Source organism: Desmodus rotundus, chromosome 12, assembly GCF_022682495.2.
Source record: "Desmodus rotundus isolate HL8 chromosome 12, HLdesRot8A.1, whole genome shotgun sequence".
Taxonomy (NCBI): domain Eukaryota; kingdom Metazoa; phylum Chordata; class Mammalia; order Chiroptera; family Phyllostomidae; genus Desmodus; species Desmodus rotundus.
In genome coordinates this window covers 79,435,491-79,461,042 of record NC_071398.1, presented here as the reverse complement: position 1 = coordinate 79,461,042, position 25,552 = coordinate 79,435,491, and the positions used below count along the sequence as shown (strand labels likewise).

At 53.7% G+C, this 25,552-nt stretch overlaps 1 protein-coding gene across 3 annotated transcripts in view; it reads right to left on the bottom strand.

Annotated features, from left to right (window-relative positions):
* Positions 1-25,552, bottom strand: part of KCNN3 (potassium calcium-activated channel subfamily N member 3) — a 143,780-nt gene that overhangs the window by 101,147 nt on the left and 17,081 nt on the right. For all 3 annotated transcript variants that reach the window (XM_053915610.2, XM_053915611.2, XM_053915612.2), the window contains exon 2: positions 3,026-3,121. In XM_053915610.2, the coding sequence (XP_053771585.1) occupies positions 3,026-3,121 (96 nt within the window). The remainder of the gene's footprint in view (positions 1-3,025; positions 3,122-25,552) is intronic.

The window sequence follows — 25,552 nt, the reverse complement described above, 5'->3', positions numbered from 1 at the left end:
AATGAGCCACACCCTGACCCTGGCCAGCTTCACAACAGGTGAGCAGCAGCCTTTCCCGACGGACCGTGCCTTCTGAGGGCTCTGCTCTGGACAAGGGCTGGCAGTCCGCCCTCCCTCAGGAAGCAGGTCCCCCGCTGGCTGCACACCACACCTCGATCAGAGAATTACAGAACTGGGGGGCTTGCCCTGGCCAGCACGGCTCAGTTGGTTGGGCATCATCTTATGAGGCAAAAGGTTACCAGTCCAATTCCCAGTCAGGGCACAGGCCTGGCTTGCGGGTTGGGGTGTACGCAAGAGGCAGCTGATCAATGTTTCTCTCCCTCTCTTTCTCCCTACCTTCCCCCTCTCTCTAAAGAAAAAATAAATAAAATTTAAAAAAAAAAACAAAAACAAGAATTGCGGGCTTAGGATTCCCAATTAACAGATAAGGAAACTGAGGTCAAATCCACAGAGCTAAGCAATAATCTAAATTGCTTTTGCAAATACATTGAATCCAGCACACTTTCATTCAAAACATGCACAGCAAACACCAGCTCTTTGTCAACACTGTGAGTCCTCGAAATGCAAAGATTAATGGCATCATTGTCCCTGAGGTAGGATGGAACAAAAAATTACAGTGTGATCCACACTAGGGGTGTAGGCCTAGGAACAAGCCCTTATCGCCCCCCTCCCACCCCCCATGACCATCTGGGCCCAAACCACTCCTATTTCCCTCTGGCAGGAGAAGGTCCATCTACATGCAGAAAGAACTTTGCTGGAAAGGTGAGAGGCACAGAGGGAGCCAGACACTGGTGACTCCACGGGTCAAGTAGGATAAAGGGCTGGGCAATGGAGCTGAGCGTGCAGGCAGGGCCGGGCCAGAGTGGAGAAGATGCCCAGGCACCTGCCAGTACCAGGCGGCCGTGACAGTGACCATCTGGCGGGCCCAGCTTGTACATGAACGAGGCCCAGCTGGAAACAGTGGGGCAGAAAAGGGACTGAAGTTTTCATTTTGCAAAAGCCCACTCAGCACTCTCTGCTGTTAGGCACCCTCTCAAGAGTTCAACAAAATGGTCATGTGATGGCCATGCTTCACATGGGAAACTGTGGCCCAGAGAAGTTGTCACTGGCCCGCGGTCATTCAGGCTGAGGTGTCTGAGCCAGGATTCTAAACCACTGATTCCACTTCGTTTCTCCAAACTGTGAGGCCAGGCCAAGATAAGTGACTGAAATAGCATCTTCTACTGCCCAAAATTAGGACAAAGCAAAGATTAGCTATGAGTTGAGGATGGGACAAAGGGTGCCCAGCTAGGTGCTGGCCTGTCAGCAACATGGCCCTGCCACCAGGCCAGAGCCGAGGTCACAGCTGGGCCAGGTCGCGTGAGAGAGTGAAGGCTGCAGGCCCTGAGCTGGGAACGAGGCCCCGAGAGAGTCAGAGGGAGGGATGTGCCAGTCCCAACACCCGGAGTGGAGAGAGGAAGCAGTGAGGCTTAGAGGGCCCTAGTGTGGGGCTGTGGCTGGGAACTGCTCTTCTCCCCCTCCCTCAAGCCTGCACTGTAGCTGGATTTTATGATTCTGCCATCTCCTGTGTGCACAGGTCAGGGTGATCTGTAGCAAGACAGACTCCCGACAGGTGAGGACACAGGGGCTGAGGGGCTGAGGGGCTGAGGGGCTCCCTGGTCTGTAACTGGTTCAGGAAGCTAAAACCTGGCCTGAGGCCCCGACTGTTCCAGGTCCTGTCTTGGTTCCTCTGAGCCCTCTGCCCACACTCCTGCCACTTTCCGGGGCTGACTAGACAATGGTCTAGGTTGAAGGCCACGTGCTCTGTCCAGTCCAGACTCCATGAGGGCATCTGGGACTGTCAACCCTCACAGCACATCTCTCTGAGCACCCGCAACCTCCAGAGACTAAACAGTCCCAGCCTCCTGGATTAGTGTCATCTGGTCATGGACAGACTGGAGCCCTGCCAAGATGGCCTGGAGCCAAAGCAGCGCCCTGACATTCAGCAGGAAAGCCGACCCACTCTCTAGCAGGAGCTGCGCACACCCACGTCTGTCTGTGCGGCCAATCCGCCCTGAAAACCGATGAGTAACGAGATTACTCAGTTCGCCAAGCATTCTCTCACATGCCCCTCCCTCCGTCCTCACAACAACTTGCAGAATGTGGAATCAAACCCACATATTCCAGATGAAAAAGGTTCACATGTTGCAGTCCAGAAAGGTCACAGGACTGGCCAGATGCATTGTGAGAAGAGGTCATGGCTGAGGCCTGACTCCCGTGGTCCTGACTCTGAGTTCTGATCTTTGTCACTCCCGTGCCACTGTCCAGGTGTGGATCTACCTCTGCTCCTCCAGCCAAAGGACTAGGAGTGCATCCAGATTCACATGTGTGAGAAAAAACACCCGGATACCCTGGTCCCAGCACAGCCGGGCAGCCTGAAGGGCCCGTGATGGACGAAGCCCACTGCCAGGAGAAGATGCCACAGGCCTGCTCACTCCTGCCTGCCCTTTCCAGACCAGGCCCAGCCATTTCCCCTCCATCAGCCAACCGGAAGTGCCCCCAAACACCTGCCAGTATCTCCCCAGACAGTGTCCAGAGGCAGTAAAGTCTATACCACATGGAAATACAGGCTCCTGGTGGTGTTCCGTGCAGTCTGTGTGTGTGTGTGCACACACGCACACACATGGGAGGACACGCTTGGGTCTGTCTCACTGGGGTATTTGTGGCTCCAGTTCAGAAAGGATCCAGCAAGGGAGAAAAGTCAAAGCAACTTGTAGGGGCTCCCACAGCACCCCTAAATCATAAAGCCACGTTCACCTCTGGATTCCGCCAATGAAGATGATGTCACAGTTGTTCCAAAGCCACAGGGCGACCTCACCATGCCTCTCCCACGAGGTTCCAAACCCTTAGAAGAGCCACAATCTTGGGCGCCGTCTTATGAAACCAACCGAGTAGCTGCTGAGAAGGAGATTTTGGGGGTGGGGACAGGCTCAGCCAGGCGAAAGAAAACTGCCACTGCATGAGAGGTGAGGGCCAGGGCACCTACCTGGACTTCACGTGTGTGATAGGCGATGATCAAGCCCAAGAGGATGATGGTGGACAAACTGATAAGGCATTTCAGGGCCAACGAAAACATGGAATCCTGCAGGAGAAACGGAGAGAGAGAATTAGGGAGGGCCAGCAATGGGGCATCTCATTTTACTCTGAGGCCTCGTAAAGGTGGAGGCCTGGGGGCAAAGGAGGGACTGTCTCCAGAAAGTGCCTTAGGCTGGGCCCTGGGCCAGCGCCATCCCAGCAGGGGCTCCCCACCCCAGCCTCCGTCTCTCAGGTTAAATCATGTCTGTGTTTCTGGGATGAACTCTACTTGGGTGTAATATATTATGTTTGTTATACATGGCTAGATTCAGTTTGCTGATGTGTTGTTTAGAATTTTTGCCTCTCTGCTCATAAGTCATCCCAACACAATTCTTTTTTTGTGCCACTATTAAATGGCTTGGGCATCAGTACTGTGCCAGCGCAGGCCTCTCTATTCTCTTAACAATCCTAAACCAGAGGATTCCCGAGGTCCTTCCATCCTTGACCACGCAGAACTTTTTCAGGAATGAATTAGAATGTCCTGGCAGCTGCTCTCATCTCCTGTTTTAGGTCAAGGGCAGGGAGGGAAGCAAGGGCGACAGAGGAGCTACTGAAGAGAGAAGGGGATTGAGCATAGGAGCAAAGAGGAATCCTGGGCAGGAGAAGGGCCCTGAGGGACCCTCCGTGGAGGGTGGGGGGATGCAGGTGGGCTACTTGGCCTACACTGCAGGCTTCTAGCCCCAGGGCAGCTTGAAGACTCATGCGGTTGGGAGCTCAAGCTCTGGGGCCAGTCCAGGGGTCCAAACCCTAACATGGCCACTAGCCATGTGACCCTGGGCTACTCACTCCTCATCTCTGTGCCCTGCTGCCCCGAGTGCCACATGGGGATAACCTACTTCATGGGTCTGCTGTGAAAAATAAAGGAAATTGGTTCATGTAAGCATGTGGACCAGTGCCTGGCCACGTAAGGGTTAGCTACTACCATCATTTGCTTTGCCTCCTCTACAAATTCAGGGTGACTTTGTGCCTTCCTGGGCGTTTGAAAGCCAACGAGTAGAGATGGCTCCCGATTCCACAGGAAGACAGGAACCCAGCTTTCAGCGAAGGTAGCAGATGAAAGGCAGGTGACCTGGGTGTCCTGAGAGATGGAGGTCATATGAGAAACAGCCCCTGGCTCCCAAAGCCGGGGTCATCACGGTACCCGATTTCGGCAAAGCACCTTGCAGTTTACAAGGTGCTTTCACACACTGGGTCTCATCCATCCTCACAGCAGCCCTTGGTGTCTCTCCCAGCTTTATAGCATCATGGGCAAAGGCTCAGAGAGGTAAGTGGCTTGTGCAAGAGTTCAAAGCTAAGGCCTCTGACTCCCAGGTTAGGGCACTGCCCACTAGCCCTTGGGCCCACTCTCCGGTGGGAAACAGAGTAGAAAAGTGAGAAGTGTCCATCGAAACAGACCCAAATGACAGCTTAGGACAATAATAGAAGGTATTTCAAAGGTAGGATATGATTAACTGCCTGCCAAAACCTACAATAAAGCTGGGGTTGGGGTCGGGGGAATCAAGGGAGGGAGATATCACTGTCAAGAAAGCTTTCAGCCCTGGCCGGGTGTCTCAGTTGGTTTGGCCGTCCTCCCATACACCGAAAGGTGGAGGGTTCGATCCCCAGTCAGGGTGTGTATAGGAGGCAACCCACCGATGTTTCTCTCACGTCAGCATTTCTCTCTCTCTCAAATCAATAAAACATATCCTCGGGTAAAGATTAAACAAAAAAGAAAAAGTTTTCAGAGCCAGAGTGCCCCCAACCACCCTCTGCAGGCTGAGAGGGGATGGAAGCAGCTCTCTCTCTGGTGTCTTTTGACCTACCGTCCATGTATTTGCTACGGTTACTGGGCCCACTTCATGCCAGGCATGAGGGAGCACCAGGGATCCAAGGGAAAACTAAGGAAGCAGCTCGTTCATTCATTGTTTCATTCGTTCACGACAATTTCAACCACTTCTCATTTCTTGAGCACCTACTACATGTCTGACAGTGCACTGGGTGCCGTGAGATATTTGCAGAGAGCCCCAGCCCACCAGGAGCTTCCCACATGGCGTATACACAAACTGTGACATTCTACACTGTGTGGGGTCATCCACTGTGGAGGCAGCTCTCTGTTCTGTGCTGCCCAGACGACGGCCTACACATAAGCAGCTTTCCTTTAGCCTCTGCCACGGTCTGCTGTTTAATGGAGAGCTGCCTGTGTTCATTCACTCGGCACAAGCGCACAGGGACTGGCGGTGTGCTGCTCCGGTTACAGGCACAAAGAGCAACAGACCACGGTTCCAGGCCTCACAGAGGTTCTGGTAAAAGCACTACTTGATGCCTGAAACATGACCCAAATCACGGGCCTAGATGGGACTGAAAGAGCAGGCCGTGAGTTCAGGGACACTCAGACCGGTTTAGGATGAGACAAACCTCCCTACGGGAATCAACCGAAAACAGCTCACAGTGTTTTGGGGCCAGAAATGACCATAACTTTCTTCTCAAAGGGGTCTGCAGGCATCTGGGGAGCATCATGCCTCCCACGGGAAGGAGGGGCTGCACATTTCAACCTCATTTATTTCTTTTGGCAGAAATTAACTGAAATCACTATCCAAGCCTATTTCCATCGTTTTTAGAGGAAGAGGTGAAGGGACGGGGGCCAGATGCGTCTCTTCTCTTTTCAGCCTCTTCCTTTTGTTCTAAAACCTGGAGCTTTTACCAAAGAAGCGACTCCCCTGGGATTCGTGGTTTGGGCTGGTGCAGCCTCCCTGGTCAGCTCCAGCCCCACAGGGAGATGAGTTGTGCCCGGGACCAGCAGGGACACTCGCTACTTTACAGATCTCCTTGCTTCTCCCTCACATGTCAATAAAAAATGAACTATCAACTACTAACCATTTTTAATAGCTGGAAAACATGTCAACAAATTCTGGCTGGACTAGAAATGTTGTCTATTTGGTAAAATGTTTAATTATCATCTTTTCTTTGCTGCCTGAACTCCAATGAAGCTTGAAATCGATACAGTTCTTGGGTGATGACAGCGACTCAGAGCTAATTAGCTGCCACACACCATGGGCTGGGGCGCCTGCCACACCTGCTCTCCCCACTCACCCCACCCGAGGGCCCACGGGATCCACTGGGCTGGAAGGGAGTCCTGTGGTCAACTGATCAATCCTTCTCCCCTGCAACTCAGAACTTTTCAACAACAGGATAGTAATCCTTAACACACAGGAACGCTGAGGAATTACATCCCAACAGTTAAGAGCTGTTTTTAACCCTGGCTGGTGTGGCTCCATGGATTGAGTGCCGGCCTGCGAACCAAAGGGTTGCCAGTTCGATTCCCAGTCAGGGCACATGCCTGGGTTACAGGCCAGGTCCCCAGCAGGGGGCGCACGAGAGGCAACCAATCATACATAGACGTTGCTCTCCCTCTCTTTCTCTTTCCTTTCCCCTCTCTCTGAAAATAAATAAAATCTTTTTTAAAAAAATAAGAGTTGTTTTTAAGCCATTTATTCATCAATACCCCAAGATATTGGGGTGGCCAAGTGAACCTGAGGACAGCCAGCGATGGAACACTGTGTAGTCACTTGAAACCATTTCTCTGAGGAGTATTTGATGACAGGAGGAAAGGTTCAGGATGTAATATCAAGTGAAAAACCCAGCCCCCAAAACTGCACATATGGTACATTTCCAATTATGTTTAAATTTGTTACGTTTTAATGTAAAAGAACAGAATTACAGAAAATACAGAATCACACTCTGAAGCGGCAAGCAGGGCACTCCACTCACACCACAAGTTCGTGCGCTCCTCCCAGGGAAAGACTGAGGGTTCAGGAAACACCATGTTGACACCGGACCATCTCAGATGCTCTGAATACAATAGGCGCTTAATAAGTGCTTCCTGAAACTACTGAGTGATAGTACTTTTATTTTTACCTAACATTTATTGAGTACAGATTGTATACCAGGTCTCAGACTAGGCCTGTACACAATTTAACTCACGTCCTTACCCTGCAGATGAGGTGGTAATGCCTCCATTTTACTAATAAACTCAGGATCAGAGGGGTAAAGTGACTTTTCCAGGGTCACACATTAGCCCAGGTTTTAGCTATATGCCAGATTTGTTTACACACAATGTTCCTCCCCTTCCTGCAAGCAAACCAGGCTTCCGTGTGAGATAGGGGTGCCTCTCTTTCTAGCAGAGGCTGGCTGCAGCCATGGGGGTGCCACAGAGTCGGAGGGTGAATCACAAGACACCCCCATCCACGCGGTCTCTGTTCTGCTCCAGGCCGTCAGCCAGCCCTCACAGACCTGTGATTTCTCATCGATGACGACATCTGCAGTAAAGCCCTGCCGCAGGGCTTCCGGGCAAGGTGGGCATCGCCCACCCACTTTCACAGGGGAGGGAACACAGGCCTCCGAGAAATTACTTAATTTGTCCAAGGACGTGCCAACAAATGGCAAAGTCAGGACTGAAGAAGCTGGGATTTACTCCAGACCTGCCTGCCTCCAGGTTGGATGCTGCCCCCACCGACTGCCCTGCCTCCCGGAGGCCAGGCTCTCAGACCGCTCCAGGCCTCCCTCCCCAAAGCTCCGCAGTGTGATGGAGTGTGTTCCCAGTTTCTGGGCCGACCAAGGAAATTGCTCTCCTGCCTGCTTTGTGGCTTCCAAAGACAGGCCAGGATGGCAATGATCACACTAGATCTTCCCAGAGACGCTGAAGTTCTAAGTGTTTTACTGTTTGGAACGTTTGAAAGGAACAGAAAACCATGCTTGCAGGCAGAGTCCTGGAGGCAGACCGGGAAGAAGTGAGGTATCAGCTTCATCGAAGTAAACAGGTGCAGGTGCCTTCCCCAGCCAAGCCCACACCCCAAAGCGCGTGCGCAGACATGTGGTCCATGCCTGACTTTTGTCACTGGCTGGAACGCCGAAGGGGAAGAGGTGATACCATCTAAAGTCTGTATTTACTGAATTAAGATCTATGTTTTGGGCTTTCAATTTGGGAAATAATTGATTTAAAAATCTTTTCTGTTTAATAAGGTCAACTTTTCCTTCAATTTCATGGAGAGGCTCCAAAACGGATTGATATTCAGCATCAGCTTAATACTATGACTCGTCATGGTTGTCCTAATTAGACGCTCTTGGTAATTAATTCTATGCAAATTAAGGCCAGCCCCTCATGCACTGGCAGGTAGGACCGCACTCCTGGTGGCTGCTCTCTGCAGAGGGGAGGCTTCTGTCCTCAACCCAGGGCCCCCACAGCGACAGCAGGCCGAGGCCTTCGTTGGTCCCCTGCTTGCACGCCGCCCTCTCTCAAGGTCGCGTCTTCTCATCCACTCTCTGCATCTTTCACCTTCACGCTCATCTCTTAGCTCAGCCTCACCCTCCCAGGTTGAGCTGCCTGATTAAAGTATAATCACGGCACCTGCTGGCAACCTCAGAGTGACTGCTGAGCCTGGCTCCTACCCGAAGTCAGCCACCAGAATCCTGTTTTGGCCACTCATGGTCCAGAGTGGAATCACTCCAACCCTCTGCATCCTTTGGAATGTCCAACCTGAGCGCAAGGGTAACAGATCTCCAGCACGCCTAGGAAGGGACGAGTTTAAAGAACCCAGGATGCTTCATAACCGCGAGGGCTCTGGAGCTGGGCCCTGAGCTTGGATCTGAGGGCCCTGCACGGAAAACGCCTGGCTCTGGATAAGTCGCTTCACCCTTTCAGGCCTCAGGCCCCGAGTAAAATTCAACTCTTGGAACAAACGGTCCCTGAAGTTCAGCTAAGCCTAATGGCCAATAGCACCAAAGCTCCCTGGCCACAACACACACGGCTCACGGGGACACTCCAAACCTCCCTTTTCTTTCCCCAAGTGTTTCTGTACAAAATGAAACTGTGAGTGTGAACTCACTCATGCCACCCTCTCCTCATACAGGATGAGGTAGCTCACGAAGATCATTGTTGTCTCTCTCTAAATAGCATGGGATTTTAAATCAAATCACCAAAACTCAAGTCACATCTTGGCTGCTCAGTGCCTGTGTGACACTGGACCTGACCCTTAGCCTCTCTGGGCCTCTGCTCCTTTCTCTGCAAGCCCGGCCTAGCAGGGCCTCCTCCCCCCTTACCCACAGCACTGGAGGATGAAACCAAACACGCACGTGAAGAGTTGGTTCTCTTCTCGCACAGAGGAAAACTCGCACTCCCGTCTCAGCACAGACAACTCAGTCAGCCTGGCTGCCGGACGCACCTCCAGCACCAGCACTTCAGGGTTGCCACAACTGACAAAGGCGCTCCCCGCATTTCACAGACACCTCCCAAACATCCATTCGTGCATCCATTCACATGTGAATACTTACTGAGCACTTACTCTACCCAGGCCCTTGGCTGAGCACTTGCAAAATGCCAGGGGTTCCTCCCCGCCCCCACCCCACCCCACTGAGCCCGAATCCCACAAGGCAGAGGAAGGGGCAGGTGAGCAGGGCCTGGGACACTCAGAAACAGACGGGAAGCCCAGGTGGAAAGAGAAGGCCTGCAAGTGGCTCCTGAAGGGCCAGCGCATGAGCAGAGGAGGTGACCGCAGAGAGGCAGCTGAAGCTGAACTTGACTCTCCACCCTGAGTGTGAGGTGAGGAGTGCAGACTAACCCAAGATGCTGCCCACTGAGGGCACAGGCTCTCCGCACGAGCTGTGCAGAGGAGGGGTCACATCTCCTGCTCAGCACCCACCAGAGCTAAGCGCCAAGCCTGGATACTCTGAGGCCTCTGTGTGGGTGGGGGCATGTCTTCACCAGGCCCCGGGGGGCTGGACAGGGGGCCAAATATCCCTGCGGCCTTTTCTGCCTGAGTCACCTTGTGAGGAGTCTCTGCTCTGGCTCGCTTCCCCTGCCCCGAACGCCTGGGGAATGCCTGAGGCATATCCCCAGTGAGGAAAAGCAAAGGTGAAATCGCCCACACTATCCGCTCTGTCCCACACTGGCTGGGACATTGTGAGCTGGCTGACCAGGACAGGGAAACCTGGTCTGACAAGATGGCTTTCCAGAACCCCATCCTCAGTCCGTGGGTCCTTGGACCCGCCATCTAAAGTGGGAGCTCTGTTCCCAGACTAGATGCCATGCAGCGTAAGCTCTGCACCCAGAGCCCCACTATCCTGGCCAGGGCCTCGCAACCTTCCTGAACAGACCCCACCTGGTGCCTCCCCGTCAGCCGCTCCCTCTGCTGCGGTGACCAGAGCGCCTGTCACCGGCAAGCCCCATCCACCCGCTGACGTTTGCTGTCGCCACCTGCCGGGATGGAGGCCCCGGAAGGGCCGGATGTTTAAACTTCACTTGTCTACCTCCATGCCCCTGTGCCTAAGACATTGCCCAGCACACAGCAAGCCAAGAAATACTAGTTGGATATTGAATATTTGAGTGAAGGCAGTAAAATTCTGAGATGTGTCAAGCAGATAGGCACTTCCATCCCGAAATTCCAAATGTTTGAAAACCAAAGGGACCCGACAAAAACAGCAACTAACATTTAAGATGCGCTTCCACGGGCCAGGCACTGGTGTGATTGTTTTAGGTCCTCAGAACAACCCCATCAGAGGCCCAGGGAGCTTCAGTCACTTGCCCACTGTCCCCGAGCAAGAGAGAAGTGAAGGCCACATTCGAACCCAGGCCAGTCAGACCCAAAGGTCCGTGCTCTGCCCACGGCGTGAGTCTCACAACACGTGGGATGGCGGTCATCAGGATACCTCCCTCCCAGGCCCAGCTTCCCAGGCTCGGCTAAGCCCCCCGCCCCCAACGTCTCGCCTGCTCCCTGAGAGGCCCCAGCTGTGTCACCGTGAAGCCTGAGGTCTGCATGAGGTCTGCATCGTCATGGTAAGTGCGGTCCAGACCAGCACCCTGAAGTGGGGGCAGGCAGGAAGTGCTTGTGGAGTGAAGGAGGCCAACGGTCTCAAAATAAAACTCAGCAAGTCGAGCTGGCCTGGGGCACTTCTCTGTGGCCCCCCCTCCATCATGCCCAGAAGGAGATGGAACCTGATGTCTGAGGGACATCGTGCAGCTAATAACGAGGGCAGTCGGGTCTGAGCAGAGGGCGGCCTGGTAACGTTTAGTGAAGTCAGCACGATGACTGGGGTGCCAATTAAGAGAAAATGACCCTCCCGAGGCCCTGGCTCTCCCTCTGTGCGATGCCCTGAGGAAGGAGAAAAGGTCATCTGGGAGATCATGCCACCAAAATATCAAGTCTGACAGGTCACCCCTATGGCCACAAACATGACTCCAATTAAGGAGATGGTTTCCTTTACAAGGTCTGAGCAAAGGAGAACCAGCACATCAAGAATCCTTTGCTGCGTGCTTGCTTATAACGTATTTTCCTGCCTCACTTACGACATTGGCAAAGACCCCATGCGATTCAATCAAATTTTGCATTACATGCTTGCCACGAGCCAGGCACCGTGCTAAGTGTGGCACAGAGAAATAAACACAATGAGGTCTTTCTAAAGGCAGTGTGGTGCTTGCTGCACCGGAGGTAGCCCAACTGGCCCTCCGAAGACTCTTCCAGACACAAAATAAGTGCTCAGCAAATGTTGGTTGGGTGAATGAATGTGGAAGGGTAAACACAGCCTCCAACTTTTGAGCCCTATGCCAGGACAGAATGACACCAGAAGGGGCTGACTCTCTTCACCATCAGGGAGTCTGAGGGTGGGGTGGAAGCTGGCCAGGCACCAACAGCCCAGGCCACCCCAGAACTGAGGGGCGTTGGCTCCATCCCAGAGGAATTAAATCAGAATCTCTGCAGGTGATGCCTGGGCACTGACATTTAAAACAATATTTCAGCTCTGACTGGTGTGACTCCATTGGCTGGGTGCTGCCCCACAAATCGAAAGGTTGCCGGTTTGATTCTCAGTCGGGGCGCACGCCTGGGGTGTGGGTTCAGTCTCCAGTCGGGGCGCACACAAGAGGCAACCGATCTGTGTCTCTCACATCGATGTTTCTCCCCCTGTCTTTCTCCCTCCCTTCTCCTCTCTCTAAACAAAAATAAATACAATCTTTTAAACATTCTTTAAAAAATAAAAATAAAAAAATATTTCAGGGATCCTAATACGCAGGCCAGGGATGAGAATCGCTGCTTCAGGGCACAATACAGAAGCCCAGAAGGCCGGGGCCACCACCCGCCATCACGGCCTGGACGAGATGCTGCCAGACAGGCAGTCATACACATCAGCGGTGATGCCCCGGAACCGTGGAGTTAAAAGGAAACTAAAAGCCACCTAGTCAAATGGCCCATGACTCTTCTCTCGAAGATTCCTGGCACATGGTCATCCAGTCTCTGCCTGATTACCTCCAGGGACAGAGAACTCCCTTCCTCTCGAGGTAGTCCATCTCTACTTTGGAAGGCTCTTTTTCAAAGATCTGCCTTCAGCTTCCTTAGGTGTTTGGCCCATAGTTAAAGTTAAACAAACCAATGCCTCTGTGAAGCCTCAGTCTGATGTCCTCGGATAGAGAGCTCCTCCCCGACACAAACACCCATAAATATACAGAATGCCAGGCCTGAAGGTGCCCTTGGAGATCAGCTAGTCCCTCACCCTTTGTTCTATATAAGGATACTGAGGCCCAGTGTGGCCTGCTTGACCCCTAGCATATAGCAGCCTATGTTGAAGCAAAGCTTTGAACCCAAATATTGGGGCTCCCAGGACTATGCACACGGGGTCAGCAGCCCTGCCCACTCTGTCTTCCCTGTTTATGAAAGTAGCAGCCCTACATTTACCTGTTTTCCAAAAGCCTACATCTCATACTGGAGGCCCCTCCAAGTGCCCGCCTGGCCTCTCTAGTTCCTTCTCCAATAAGCAATCTGCTCCTGGTTGCCTTTCATCCCCTCCTCCTCATGGAGTAAGTGCTCTTGGCCAGTCAGCAGGGCCGTTCCTCTGCGGTATCAGAAAGCCCCCGCAGCCCTCCCCAGCTCTGATGAACGCACACCTGCCCCTGTGCATCTCCTTCGGAAAGCCCGACTCACATCTGCCCTTCAGGAGAAGCACACACTGAAGGCCTCTGCTCCAGCCCCAGTCACCATCCTGGCAGCCGGGACCCCAAGTCACAGGGAGCCACAGAGGCCTGTCATCATCGTGAAGGGTCCTCCTCACACACAGCCACTGCTTCCCTCGCCAAGACCATGGCCCCCATAGTTCCTGCAGCTTGCAGGAGCCTCCATTCCCTCCAATGTTCTAGAATGAAACAAGTAAGTGTGCTTTCTGATGGCTTGCTTTGAAGTCATTTTATTTTCTCTTATTGAAACCTATCTGGCCCCCAAACCAATAAAAGAGCAAGAAATCACTTTGCTCCGCAAAAATCTGTGTGTGCTCACTGGGCTTCTGGCTAGAGCTGAACCAGCCCAGTCCTGGGCTCGTCTCTCCCCGTCCTGGCCATGCCATGCACCAGACCCCAGCTTCCCTGCCGGAGCTGTGGCCAACCAGCCGCAGTGGACTGGGTAAATTCACTGTCAGACGGATACAACTGGAAGTAAGAGTGCTGACTTGCATGCCTGACAGGGAAGTATGTGTAGCTTTTAAAGACACAAAGCAAGGCCTACAGACTACCCCGCCACACCTGCATCTCAGCTTCATCATCCCCTCCAGTTCCACTTCCCTCCTTTCTCCCTGCAGCCCCTGCCTCTGGCTGCATGGGAGCCAGCACTGTGGCCTCACCTGTACCTTCCAGCCTCATCAGAGAATTCCAGAGTGGACCTCTTTGCCTGCTGCCCGGAGGCAAACCCTCGTCATCCTCACATGGGGCAAAACCATCCCGAGCCTGGCAGTGTTTGGGTCCAGTGAAAATTTTAAGTTGCCCAGAAATCCCATATGGTGAGGAAAACAATCGCCTGGGCGGCCCCACAGACACCTCTGAAGGCTGCTGTGAAGCCTCCCAGATGAAGAACAGCCCTGTCTGTGTTTCCCCTGCCACATTCTGCGGGCAGCATCCCCTTCCTTCCACTTCCACACCCACGCTCTTGCCAGTAAACGTGAGACAGCAAGTGCTGCGCCCAGCACACAGGCTTCGCTGGAAGGGTCTTCCAGGCTGTCTAGTCTAACTCCCCCATTCTGTAGGCAAGGACATGTAGGGCCAGAGAGAGGCTCTGTCTTCCCCAAGGCCATCCGCCAGTAACAGGGGGCTAATCTTGCCCTAGGTCATCAGAGGGCTGGGCCAGTGTTTTCCCCACGTCCACACTCTACCTGTTCATCAGCCCAGACGATCGGAAAGGGGCAGGAGTCTGTCTGATTGCTCCCCACCCCTTCGCAAATGCTCACTTCAGCTTTGGAGAATGAATATTTCTTGTACAGCTCATTCAAGGGCAAATCAGAAATAATAGTTACCTGCTCTAAGTTCTCCATCTTCTTTTAGCTTAAAAATATAAAAGCTGAAACATAAATAAAAGGAAATGGTCTGGAAAAATAACCAGTTGGCAAAAAACAACTGGCATTCTAGAGCTGCACAAGAAGTAGAAATACCGTGTTTCAGAAACTCGGCCCAGCCTGAGTTGTTAACTCCTAGCCGTTTGGCACAGACTGTTCAATTGTTTGGATGTGATGGATGGTGTTGACAGAGGTGGTGGAGCCAAACACGGGCTATTAATAGGACGGACATGGCACTTTTATAAGTCTCTCCTCTCCTCACTAGCTCTCTGGCACCAAAATGTTGCCAACCTACCTGTCTTTTGCTTTGAGGTGCCGTCAGTTCCAGCAATGGGGCACCATGGAAGCCATGTCTCTTGCCCATGTGCCAGCAAGCTCATCCCAGAGCCCAGAAGAAGGCCGAGGCCCCAGGCTGACGCGGAATGCCTGCCTATGCAGGGCTTCAGGGGAGTCTCAGGGCCTGGAGGTGCCTCATGCAGCGCCTACAGTCAATTATCCACGGCCTAGGGGAGTGGGGGAATCTCTCAAGTTCTCCGTGTATTGATTTTATCCACTTCCTTCCTCCAAGAAGCTGAGATAGTCCCAATCTCAAGGCAGAGCTCGTCCACCCAGCAGCTCAAGTGAGAACTATTTCAAGACCTGAGGACGCTGGTGGTCCCCTAAAGGAGGGCGCTCCTGGGAATTCTCTCCAGATTCAAAGTCTACAAGGGTTTACTGAGGACCTGGCGTGTCAGGCCCTGAGCCTACCCATTTTCATCTGGGATCTCATTAATCCCCACAGCAAGGGATTACTGTCACCATTGGACAAATGAGGAAACTGAGGCACGGAGTGACAGCACAGTTGGCTGAGATCACATAACTAGTGCGTGTAGGCGTCTTCTGATTCCAAGCCCAGGATCGGAGGCGACTTGGGTAAAGAGCCTGCTGGACCTGAGCCCTGTGCCCCCTGTGGACGTGGTCCCTTTGCTGCTGCTCAGGTTCTCTCCCTCAGAGCTCCACCTCTCTCCCTAGACACAGAGCTCCTGATCCCCGCCAGCTGTGCTCTGCCTGCACACGGCCAGCCACCGGAGAAGCCAGGCCAAAGACCACAGCTGGACTGGTTTGGCTCCATCACCATCTTTCACATCCATTAGATGAGAACAAAAATCCTTCCTTCCTTCCAGAGTTATTAGGAGGAGGACCAGATAATGAATGTGGAAACGCTCTACTGCCAAGGGTTCCCATGAGCTTAAAACAGTCTCTGCGCAGGGCGACTGTATATCCTGGTTCACCCGGGGGAGCCCCTGATGCTTGTCGTCTGGTGTAACTATGGATTCGAGAAGTAATTCTTAATGTAATACTCTCAAGTGTCCCAGTTTAGGCAATAAATCATATGATCACCCTATATACACAGCATTTGATGCCATAGGGTGAGAGAGTTACGGCCCCTCGCTGACCTTTTGCCCCCAAGTCTCCCAGCTGCCACACCCACTTTGTGCAGGGTGTGGGGGGTGCCCCGTGCTGCCACAAGCAGACCCTTTGCCAGGTCCCCACTCCCAGGCTCGTGGACAGGCATCATTTTGCTAGATCAAAGCAATTATTAGTAGACACTATTTTTAGCAGGGCAGTGTCACGGTGCCTGGATTAATTACAATTATACTTCACTCCTTTAAGGTTTATTCCATCAATTACAGACAATCTCAGTCACACGCCTAGCCTGACTTAACCCTTCGTGGCTCGAATTTCTCAGCACAGAGGAGGCTGTAACCATGGAGAGGACTGGATATCAGAATATTTTGGTACTGAATCCTTGTGTCCTGCATAGCAGTTTCGGGCCTTCCTGTTTATGAAGCATTTTTTCATGCAGTTTCCTATTGGATCCCTGGGAGATCCGGAGAGCCACTCCCATTTGGCAGATGAGAAAACTGAGGCTCAGCATATTTAAGCAATTACCCAAGGTCACAGTTAGGAACCCCAATTCTTCTAACACCGTGTTGACAAAACACTGCCTTCTTTATAGATCAGTAAGTATGAGCTGCCTGGGAGCCCTTTGGAATGTGAGTCTCGGCTCCAGTGGTCTGACACTGCCAGGGCCAGGTCTGGGGGGCAGTACCTGAGGGGACAGGACCCAGGCCTGCCAGTGCAGCCCAATGCGTCAGGGGTGCACGTTTGCCAAGCACAGAAACTCCAACAAGAGTGTGCCCACATCAGAAAGTATGTCTACAAATGTGGAGACCCAGAACTTGCCTTCTGTATTCAGCTGGGAGCGCAGCAGAAGGCACCTCTTGGTAGTGAGGAGATGGTGAGACCCCCACAGGCCCCATCTGGGTGTCTCGTGGTTGCAGCGGGAGGAGCCAGAGGAAGTGTGTCTTCTGCCTATAGGACCTTTGTTTGGGCTCCTGCCCCGAACCTGTGCCCTGCACTGGTCACAGCATGTTCATTCAAAGCAGATCTCTGAGGTCCTCCTGTCCAAAGCCTCATTTTACAGATGTGGAAACTGAAGCACAAAAGGGAGTAGCCAGTCCATGACCCAGCTTGCCAGGGCAGAGCTGAGAGAGAATGGGGCCTTGCCCTCCACTGGGCCTCACTAGCTAGCTGCGGGCTGCAGCACAGACCAGGGAGCTATCTGGAGGGTCCCACTCCGGGGAAAGTTTCCTGCTTCCTTTCATCCCTCATTCCTTCTCTCCTCCACCCTCACTCCTTTCGTGCATATTTCTTCCCCCTCACGCTGTTCCTACTTCCCTGCTTTCTGGGAAGGGGGTTAGGATTGTCAGCTAAAGCTCCTGGGTCTAAATGAAACTCACTTTGTGGGAGCCCCTGAGATCACGCAGCACCTGGAGGGTCACCCCAGACTCTGGGCTACTTGGTGGCAGGGGCTCGTCCTGTTTGTCTCTGCCCCCATTATGGCACACAGGCCCTGGCACAGAGCAGCAGGTACTCAATAAATACTTGATGGATGAATGAGTGGGTGAACGAATGAATGAATGAATGAATGAAATACCGTACCACATTCTCAAGGAGAGGAGAATCAACCAAAGTTACTCCTTTCCAGGTCTGAGCACTCAGGTAGTAAATAGCACTTAGCATGAGGGGGGAAATCTGAGTCACCTTTAATTTCCTCATTTCACTGACTAAATAGATACTAATTTGTTTAGAATCCATTGTCTGAGTATTTAAACATAACAGCTGTTTTCCTCAAAGACAAGGAAAACAGAACCCCAGACCACCCCTCCTCCCAGCTCCTCAGCCTGGAGCAGCTCTAGGACCAAGCGCCAACGCTGAAAAGGTAGCAGAACAAACCTGATTCCACCCACTGCCACCTTCAAGGGCTCCTGCAGAAGTGGCTTCCAGGGTCCCTGGGCAGGAAGAGTGAATGCCAGGCGTCCTAGGCCACTAGTGCAGGTGAAGACACACTAAGCTTTTAAAACCCAGGTCAGAGCTAAGGAAAAGACTGCTCAGGCCAAAGACACTGACAACTCTCCACACAGACGGCCCTGGCTTCCAGACAGCGACTCCAAATCAGCTGCCTCCTTTTGCCTGGGGCCATGTCGATGGGGGACTTGGGCCCAGAGCAATGAACTGTCTCACTAAAGAAACCCAGCTGGGCCAGGGCGCGTGGGGAGCCAGGTGAACTGGGGCCAGGGGAAAGGTATTCCTGCAGGGCCGGAAAAGGCCAGGCAGTCTGTGAGCTATGGGGGTAGGAGTGCACATTCTCCCTGGAGGACTCACCCCTCTCCCTCCAGCTGCCACCAGCTGCTGAGTTTGGTGGGACAGCCAGGACACATGGCTCAGGCAGCCAGCAGTGGGTGGACAAGGGCAGAACAAAGGGCTCGGGGGCCAAAAAGAGAGGCAGCTGTGGGTGTGGAGAATGTCAGAGCTGAAACAGGCCTGAGAGACTTCTCATCTCACAGGCCAGGACACTAAGGCCCAGACTTGGCCAAGGTCACCCAGCTGCTAGGGCCAGACTTAGAGTCTAGAGCTACAACTGAGCTCCCTCGACCCCTGCTCCAGTGCCTTCTGCTATCCCGCGTCGATTCCACAATGGTTAATGTAGAGCACAGATTGTGCAGCCCCTCTGCCTGAAGACTCTCTATGGCTTCTGCAGCCTCTAGGATGAAGGTGAACCCCTAAGCAAGGCACCTGCATGATCTGACCCCTGCCCACCTCTGCAGTCCCCCTCACACTACACACTCCAGCCACAATGAGTGACATCCACACGCCTCCAAAATGCATTGCACTCTGACATCTCTGGGAAGGAGAGACCTTCTTCTCTGGGCACGTCACATTCAAGACCCAAATGTGCTCTCACCATTCCCACTGCTCCCCCCACAACTCCGTCACCTCCTCTGTGCTTCTTCCACCAGGGGCACCTGGTGTCTCTGGAAGACACTCTAACAGCATAAGTGTCTGTTTACCAGCCCGTGAGTTCTTTGAGGGTGGGAACCAGCTCTTTTTCATCTTTAGCTTTTCCCCCACCCCCACACCCAGCATGGTGCAAAAAGCCCATTAATATTCACGGAATTAATTATCAAATTAAGAAGTGAGTGAGCCCCTGGGCAGCACTGATCATGCCTGCTTATGTTCCTCGCGGTGCTACTGAGCCTGAGGAAGGGCGAGCGGCGCCGGGGTGCTCTTGGACGTTTGTTTTCCGTCTCATCTCTCCCCGTCCCCATGTGGGAGCGTGGTGGGTCTCAAACCACCACCAGAAGTCATGTGAGGTGTGTCTCTGCTGGGAAAACAGCAGTTCAGACTCAGGGGACCTGAGTACCACCTCCAGTGGACGTGAATGCAGGTCACTGAATGTTGATGGCAAAGCAGCCGGGCTGGTAACTGAGCTCACTTATCCATGAAATGAGCCTGTCGACGTGAGGCCACTGCCATCTAGTAAATCGCAATTAACAGGCTCCAGGAAGCAGGCAGTGTTGTGAGCAGCAGCCCGTCACTGCCCCTGGTCTCCGGGGCCTGCACTGGACAGGGAGCAGCGAGTCCCCAGAAGACCCCTCGGGGACTCTAAGTCATGTGGTTTTACAGACCACTTGCCTTCCAAATTCTGTTTTTCCTACACAAAGTACGAACAGGCTATTACACCTGGTTGATATCCCCTGCACACCACCAACTAGTCGGGAGGGAAGGCACCTAATGCGGCGAGACTACAGAGGGGACGTGACCTGGTCAGGGGAGAGTGGTAATCAAGGGCTGGCCCGAACACGGAGAACACTCCACAGAGCGGGTCCCTGGGCTCGGACCCCGGTGTGGCTGATGACTCCCTGTCTCCGCCAGCAGAGCATCTGAGCCTGGCGAAGCAGCCCCCAGCCACCCCCAAGAGCATTCCGGCGGCTCTGGCCACTAGTGGGAGGGTTTTGAAGGATGAAGTGCAGAGACAAACACAGACAGGACAAGGTGCCAGAAGCCACATACCAGAGCTGCCTCCCCAAGCTGCCAGTGGCTCTCAGAAGGCACCCGGACTACCAGCTCCTGCAGGAGCAGGGAACCAGGGAGGCCTTCGGGGCAGGGTGGTCACAGGGCTGGTGAAGGGCAGATGGGGAGACAGGGATTTCAAAGACTCAGCCTGAGAACCGAGCAGGAAAGACATTGAAAATTATACTTCTCAGTTTGGTTTGTCTATTTGTCTCTTGCAATTTATCTAGTATTTCCTAAAAGGTCACTGGGTGGTGATTTCAATACTGTAAAATTTGTAGAGATGCTCTAAAAGAAATGTACAAATTTCACAGGTTTACGCTGGCTTAAAGATAATATATTTCATTTAAAGCATCTATTCTGAGTGCACTTTGGAGAGGATTTGGCAACCGATTGATTAGAGATCCAAAAGGCCTTGTGCTATTAAAAGACTCATTGTGTTTGGGGCTGGTAAAAGAAGCAGAAATCAAAGGCATTCGCGAAGGTGTGGTCTGGGAATGGAGGAAAAAGCAGCGTGTGAGACCACAAAAAGCTTGGTCGCCGTCCATTTCCCCAAAGCTGGCAGCTGGGTAAGAAAGATGCTGATTGAAAGCAGAAGGCTTCCCACCTCCTGAAATCTCACAGGACCCCTATCACTTCACTCGCACTGTTCCTCATTAGCGAAACTCAATCTTTGTCATTCCAAGGAAAATAAACTGGGAGCAACCACCTGAGGGGAGAAAGAGTCCTGTGTGGACAAGTGGCCTCTGCAAGCAAACACTTTTCCCCTCCACGCGGTTGGTCGGTCTCTCCAAAAGGCAGAGCCATTTCCTTCCTGTCAGCCTAGTGATGCACAGCTTCCTGTCAGGACAGCCAAGGGATCCAAGGACATGTGTCTTCCCTCACAGCCTCCACCCCAGGTTCACCTCCACCGGGGCCAAAGAAGAAGCCCCTCCCCTACTCCGTCCCACCAGCACCCTCCCCTGAGCCCCCCAAATCAGACCACCAAATCCAGGCTGCGCGCAGCACGTGCCAGCATCACGGGCCTCTGACTCCCCAAGGCCTTTGTGGAGACCAACCCTTCGGTCCCCAAAGCCACCAAGAGGAGACTGATCATGGGCTCCCCTCTCGGGAACCCCATCTAATCATGAGTTCCTGGGGCCTGCCAGGGAGGCCGAGGCTGTCCTGGGGCTGCAGAGATGGCAGGTGAGAAGGATCAGGAAGAGGCTTTCCTACAAAGATGGGCGCTGACCGCCACTTCAGGGGCGGCGCTCAGAGGGAACCGACTGTGGAGTGATGGGAATGCCCCCACTCCCACCCGCCCCCACCGCAAGAGCTGGGAGAGGCGAGGAGATGGATAAACCGTGTCACCTCCATGCGCTGAGTCCTCCCAGGTGTCCGCATTACCCCTTTAATGCCCCTTTGACTCTATGCCAGTGGGTCCCTGCCTTTGCTTCTCATTAGTATCACCTGGGGAGTTTCTAAAACTCCTAACACCCAGGTTGCCTCCCAGACCACCGAAACAGAAGGTCAGAAGCAGGAAGCCAGTTGTCAGCATTTTTTTTGAAAAGATCCCAGATATTTCTAACATGGAGCAAAGTTCGGGAACCACTGAGGTAGGTATTATTATTACCCCCATTTTATTAATGAGGAAATTGGCACTCAGGGAGGTTAAGTCACTTGCTTAAAGTCACACAGCTTAGAAGCAATAGAGGCAGGATTTCCGTTCACACCTCTGTGGCTCTGACATGGAGCCCCCTCTCCCCAAGCTTCTTACACAAAGTCGGTCTACCAGGGACTGCTGTCCCGCTCCACCCCCACTCCCCAGTCGGAGCACCCCGATTGTGGGTGAGAACAAGGACCCCAGGGCAGGGCTGGAGATCCTGGGCTGGGCGTGTGTGCAGGGCCTAGAGGTTCTGCTCCTTCCCCAACTGACATTTGCATTTCACTTTTCTCCAGAAAGAAGGCTGGGCCTAAGATATCCTGCGAGGTTGGCCAGGTGTGACGAAAACACAGCCAGAGTGTACCTGTGGTGAGGACTGACCTGAGAGACATCAGCGGGGTCAGGTGAGGGGCTCTCTCCTCCCACTGACATTTCACCCTGGCTTCCCATAAGCCAGACAGCACGTAACGAAGTCCACGGTCTTGGTGAGATGGACATTTAGAGAAATAATGGCCTGGGGGACTTCTCAGGGGAGGCTGCCTGTACACGGGGGTCGGGGTGGGGGCGGCTGGGAGATTTAATGGAGCCAGTTCCACGTGAGAGTGCTGACGGAGGGTGCTGGGGGGAAGCGAGCAGGTATGACTTGGGGCAAGTCGCTCCCCTCTCTAAACCTCTGATCCCTCCCCTTCCAGCCCTGTCCTCCACAATGCAGAGAATTCCCAGGGCTGCTCCGACGGGTGGCCCCACTCCTGGGTCTGGAAGGGTGTGGGTGTGGGAACAGCTGTGGTCTCACCTCAGGCATCAGAGTCCACACGCAGTTCGGGCACCCACAGACCCCCGCTCTCAGGGCTGCCTGGCTGGGCCAGGGAGGCCAGTGCACTTGCTGGACACATGGGCTGAGGAGAGCTGCCCCTGGGGCAGTGCCCCACACCTGCCCTGCCTGCCTGTCCCTGCCAAGATCCCCTGAGCAGGGCTGGAGCTGAATTCTGGCAGCTCCACCTCACCCAATCTCCGCCCCCAGATTGAGTAGGGCAGGAGCGGGCTGAGAGCGGCAGGAATTTCCCTGCTCACCTGAAAGCCCCCACCCCCGCCCACTGACCTGCAGCTGCACCGGCCTTTTGCCCGAGTGCCAGGCAGAATCTGGCTGCCCTTCTGTGCACTACTGAGGGGCCACCCCCTCTGTAAACCTTCCCTGGCCCTCCCTGCCAGAAGTAAATGCTCCGTGCTGCTTCTGATCCCGGTTCAAACTCTCCTGGCGGGCACCACACTGCACCGCACCCCCATCTGCTCACTCCTCTGACCGGGAGACACTCAGGGGGAGGGTCTGGTTGGAGTCAACAGAGGCAGCAAAGCCTCGGGAACACGGGCTCTGGAGCTAGAAGACCCGGCTTCTGCCCGGCTTTGTGACCAACTGTCAACTTACCCATCTATAAAAGAGAGAAATAGTGACTTCATAAAGTTGTCATAAACATTGAGGCGACTCATTTAAACAAGGGGCACAGCACAGGGCCTGACACCAGGGGTAGGACCTCAGTAAATGAGAGCTCTGAGGGCTTTTTTATCCCCATGGTCCCAGCACCTAGAGTGAGCTGCGGCCCACGGAGCTAAGCGCTTAGTAAATGCATCAAACTGAGCTGAACCCGAGCCTGTGTGCGGCCTTGACCATCTGCTCGGCCTTTGCAGAGGCTAGACATCCCTCTCCACGCTCCACCAGGACTGGTCCCTGCATCCGCCAGGCGGAATGCCCCCCTCCCCAGAACAAGAGCTTTCTGGGGAAGCCAACTGCTGCACCCCCACACACGCGGGGGGCCAGCCACCTCCACAACTGCACCCCTTCAGTCAGAGCCACACCTGCCCAGGCTTCCAAGCAGCACCCACTGGGTCAGGCCTCAGTCACCTCATCAAATTTAGTCCTGAGGTTAGCAAGGGCCCAGGGAGGCAGGGAGGGACAGGCAGAGGTGGAGCCCACTTTACAGCCAGAGGCTGAATCAAAGCAAGGAGGGAAACTGACCGAGAGACAGCAGCAAGGTCACAGAAGGGGTTCCCTCCTCCCCACCATCTTTTCGCCCTCCTTCCCTTAAGCCAGAGAAAAAGGCATTGGCAATAGTTACAACTCCAGACGGCACTTAACGAAGTCCACCATCTCAGTGAGACAGACGTTTGGAAAAATAATGACCCGGGGGACTTCTCAGGAGAGGCTGCCTGTGCATGGAGGCGCGGCTGGGAGATTTAATGAAGCCAGTTCCACATGAGAGGTGAGCACAGGGTGGTGTGCCCCTGTCTCAGTGACTACCCCTGAGAGGGGAGGGACATGGAGAAGACAGGCAGCAGAGGGACAGACATGGGGCCAGCAGGGCAGGCTGAGGGGTGGGCCACCTTCAAGGCCAGGAGGGGTGGGGAAGGAGAAGAGAATGGTGTCCCCCATTACTCAGATATGGCCAGGCATCCTCACCCCCCACTCTTTCCCCTCCCCAACCCTCCCCGATCCCCTTCATTATGCAAATCAAGTGACTATACAGATTTGCATAATTCATGCATTATTAGCATTTGCTCTTGTCAGGCTTTCAGACTTTATAAAGTAATTCTGCTATCTTTAATAGAGAGTAAGAGTCAATGGGAGAGGTTTTCTGTCCTTTTCTCATTAAACACAAAAACAATCTCTAAATCTTAGGCTGGGGGAGGGCCATGAGAGAAACCAAGCGGCCCCCAGGTGGACTCGGCCAAAGGTCTCCAGAGGGCCTGGGGGCCGGGCCCTGCACGGCGCTGGGCCATGTCGGCTGTGCCTTCTGCACACGCAGGCCCTGGGGTGGCCTGGTCCTCAGTGAGGCAGAGGAAGTAGAGATTGCAGGCGTTATTTTTAGGTCATTTTGGGCTCCTGAGTGATTCAGTAACAAAGAACCCTACTCTGCACCTGTATCCCTTTTTGGACTTTACAAAGTGCCTTCATTCCTCTCTCTCTCTCAGTCCACACCTAAGCCTGTCAGGTTGGAAAAGCGACATTTTTACCCCCATTTCAGAGCAGGAAACCGGGTCCCAGAGAAGTAAAGGCTACTCACCTGAGATAAAACACAGGCTCTCCTAATTCTTTTCACTATGCCAAGGATGGCAAATGCCTAGCCACTCCTCCATCCTCCCTTGCCCAGAAGAGACATCACAAATCAATCACAGCACTCTTCCCACCAAGCTCAGATTGTGCCTCAGAATCCTTCTCAACACAGCCCTTCCAGAAGCTCACAGCAATTGTTCAGAACGGACACCAGATAAAACCTGTTTGCTGTTCCAGCGCTACACCCTGCCAGCTCCTCACAGCTAGCCAGTACTGTGACGATGCCACTGGTTTCTGGGAAGTGCTGAAGGGCTAAGCGTAGCCTGGCTGCTCAGCCCTGGAGCCCCAGACAGCCACACAGCAGCCCACTCACTGGCTCCGAGTGGGCTCCAAACAGAACCAGGCGCACCTGCTTCTGGGAGCTAATCCAAAAGAGTCCCCCCAACTCCCCCAAGTCCCAACGGTCTCTGCCTTCCCCACAGCCGGGGCCCCACCACTGAGGCCCATCCTCACTAAACCCTGTCTGCTTCAGATATAGCAGGCACCAGGCGTCCGACTCCAGAACAGATCCAGGCTGGCTGCTCCCTGGCAAGGAACACTCCAAGGGGTTCAGGCAGAAAAGGGGCCAAACACCACCAGACCCCCAACCCACACAGTCCCAGGGCCCAGCACCCCAGCCAGTCTCAGGGACACACTCTCCTCCCCTGCACCCACTCAGCCTCTCCAGCCGAGAGAGGTTCTCCTGCAACCCCTCCACATGGGCCCACCCCACAGCCCTGCAAGGAAAGCTCTTTAAATCCTAGAAGTGCTGGGCTTGGTCCCCATGTACATCCTACTCACTATGGTGGAGCAGTGTCCACCGCCACAGACCTCCAGCCTTCCCCAAGTCCCCTCGAGCTCCAGAGCCCCAGGGCTGCCTGGCTCCTTTTCCCCAGGTTGGGGGAGCAGGGTGGCATAGCACCCACACCAGCTGGCACCAGCACCCCAGCCAGGGGGCTTTCATTCTGGAACCCACA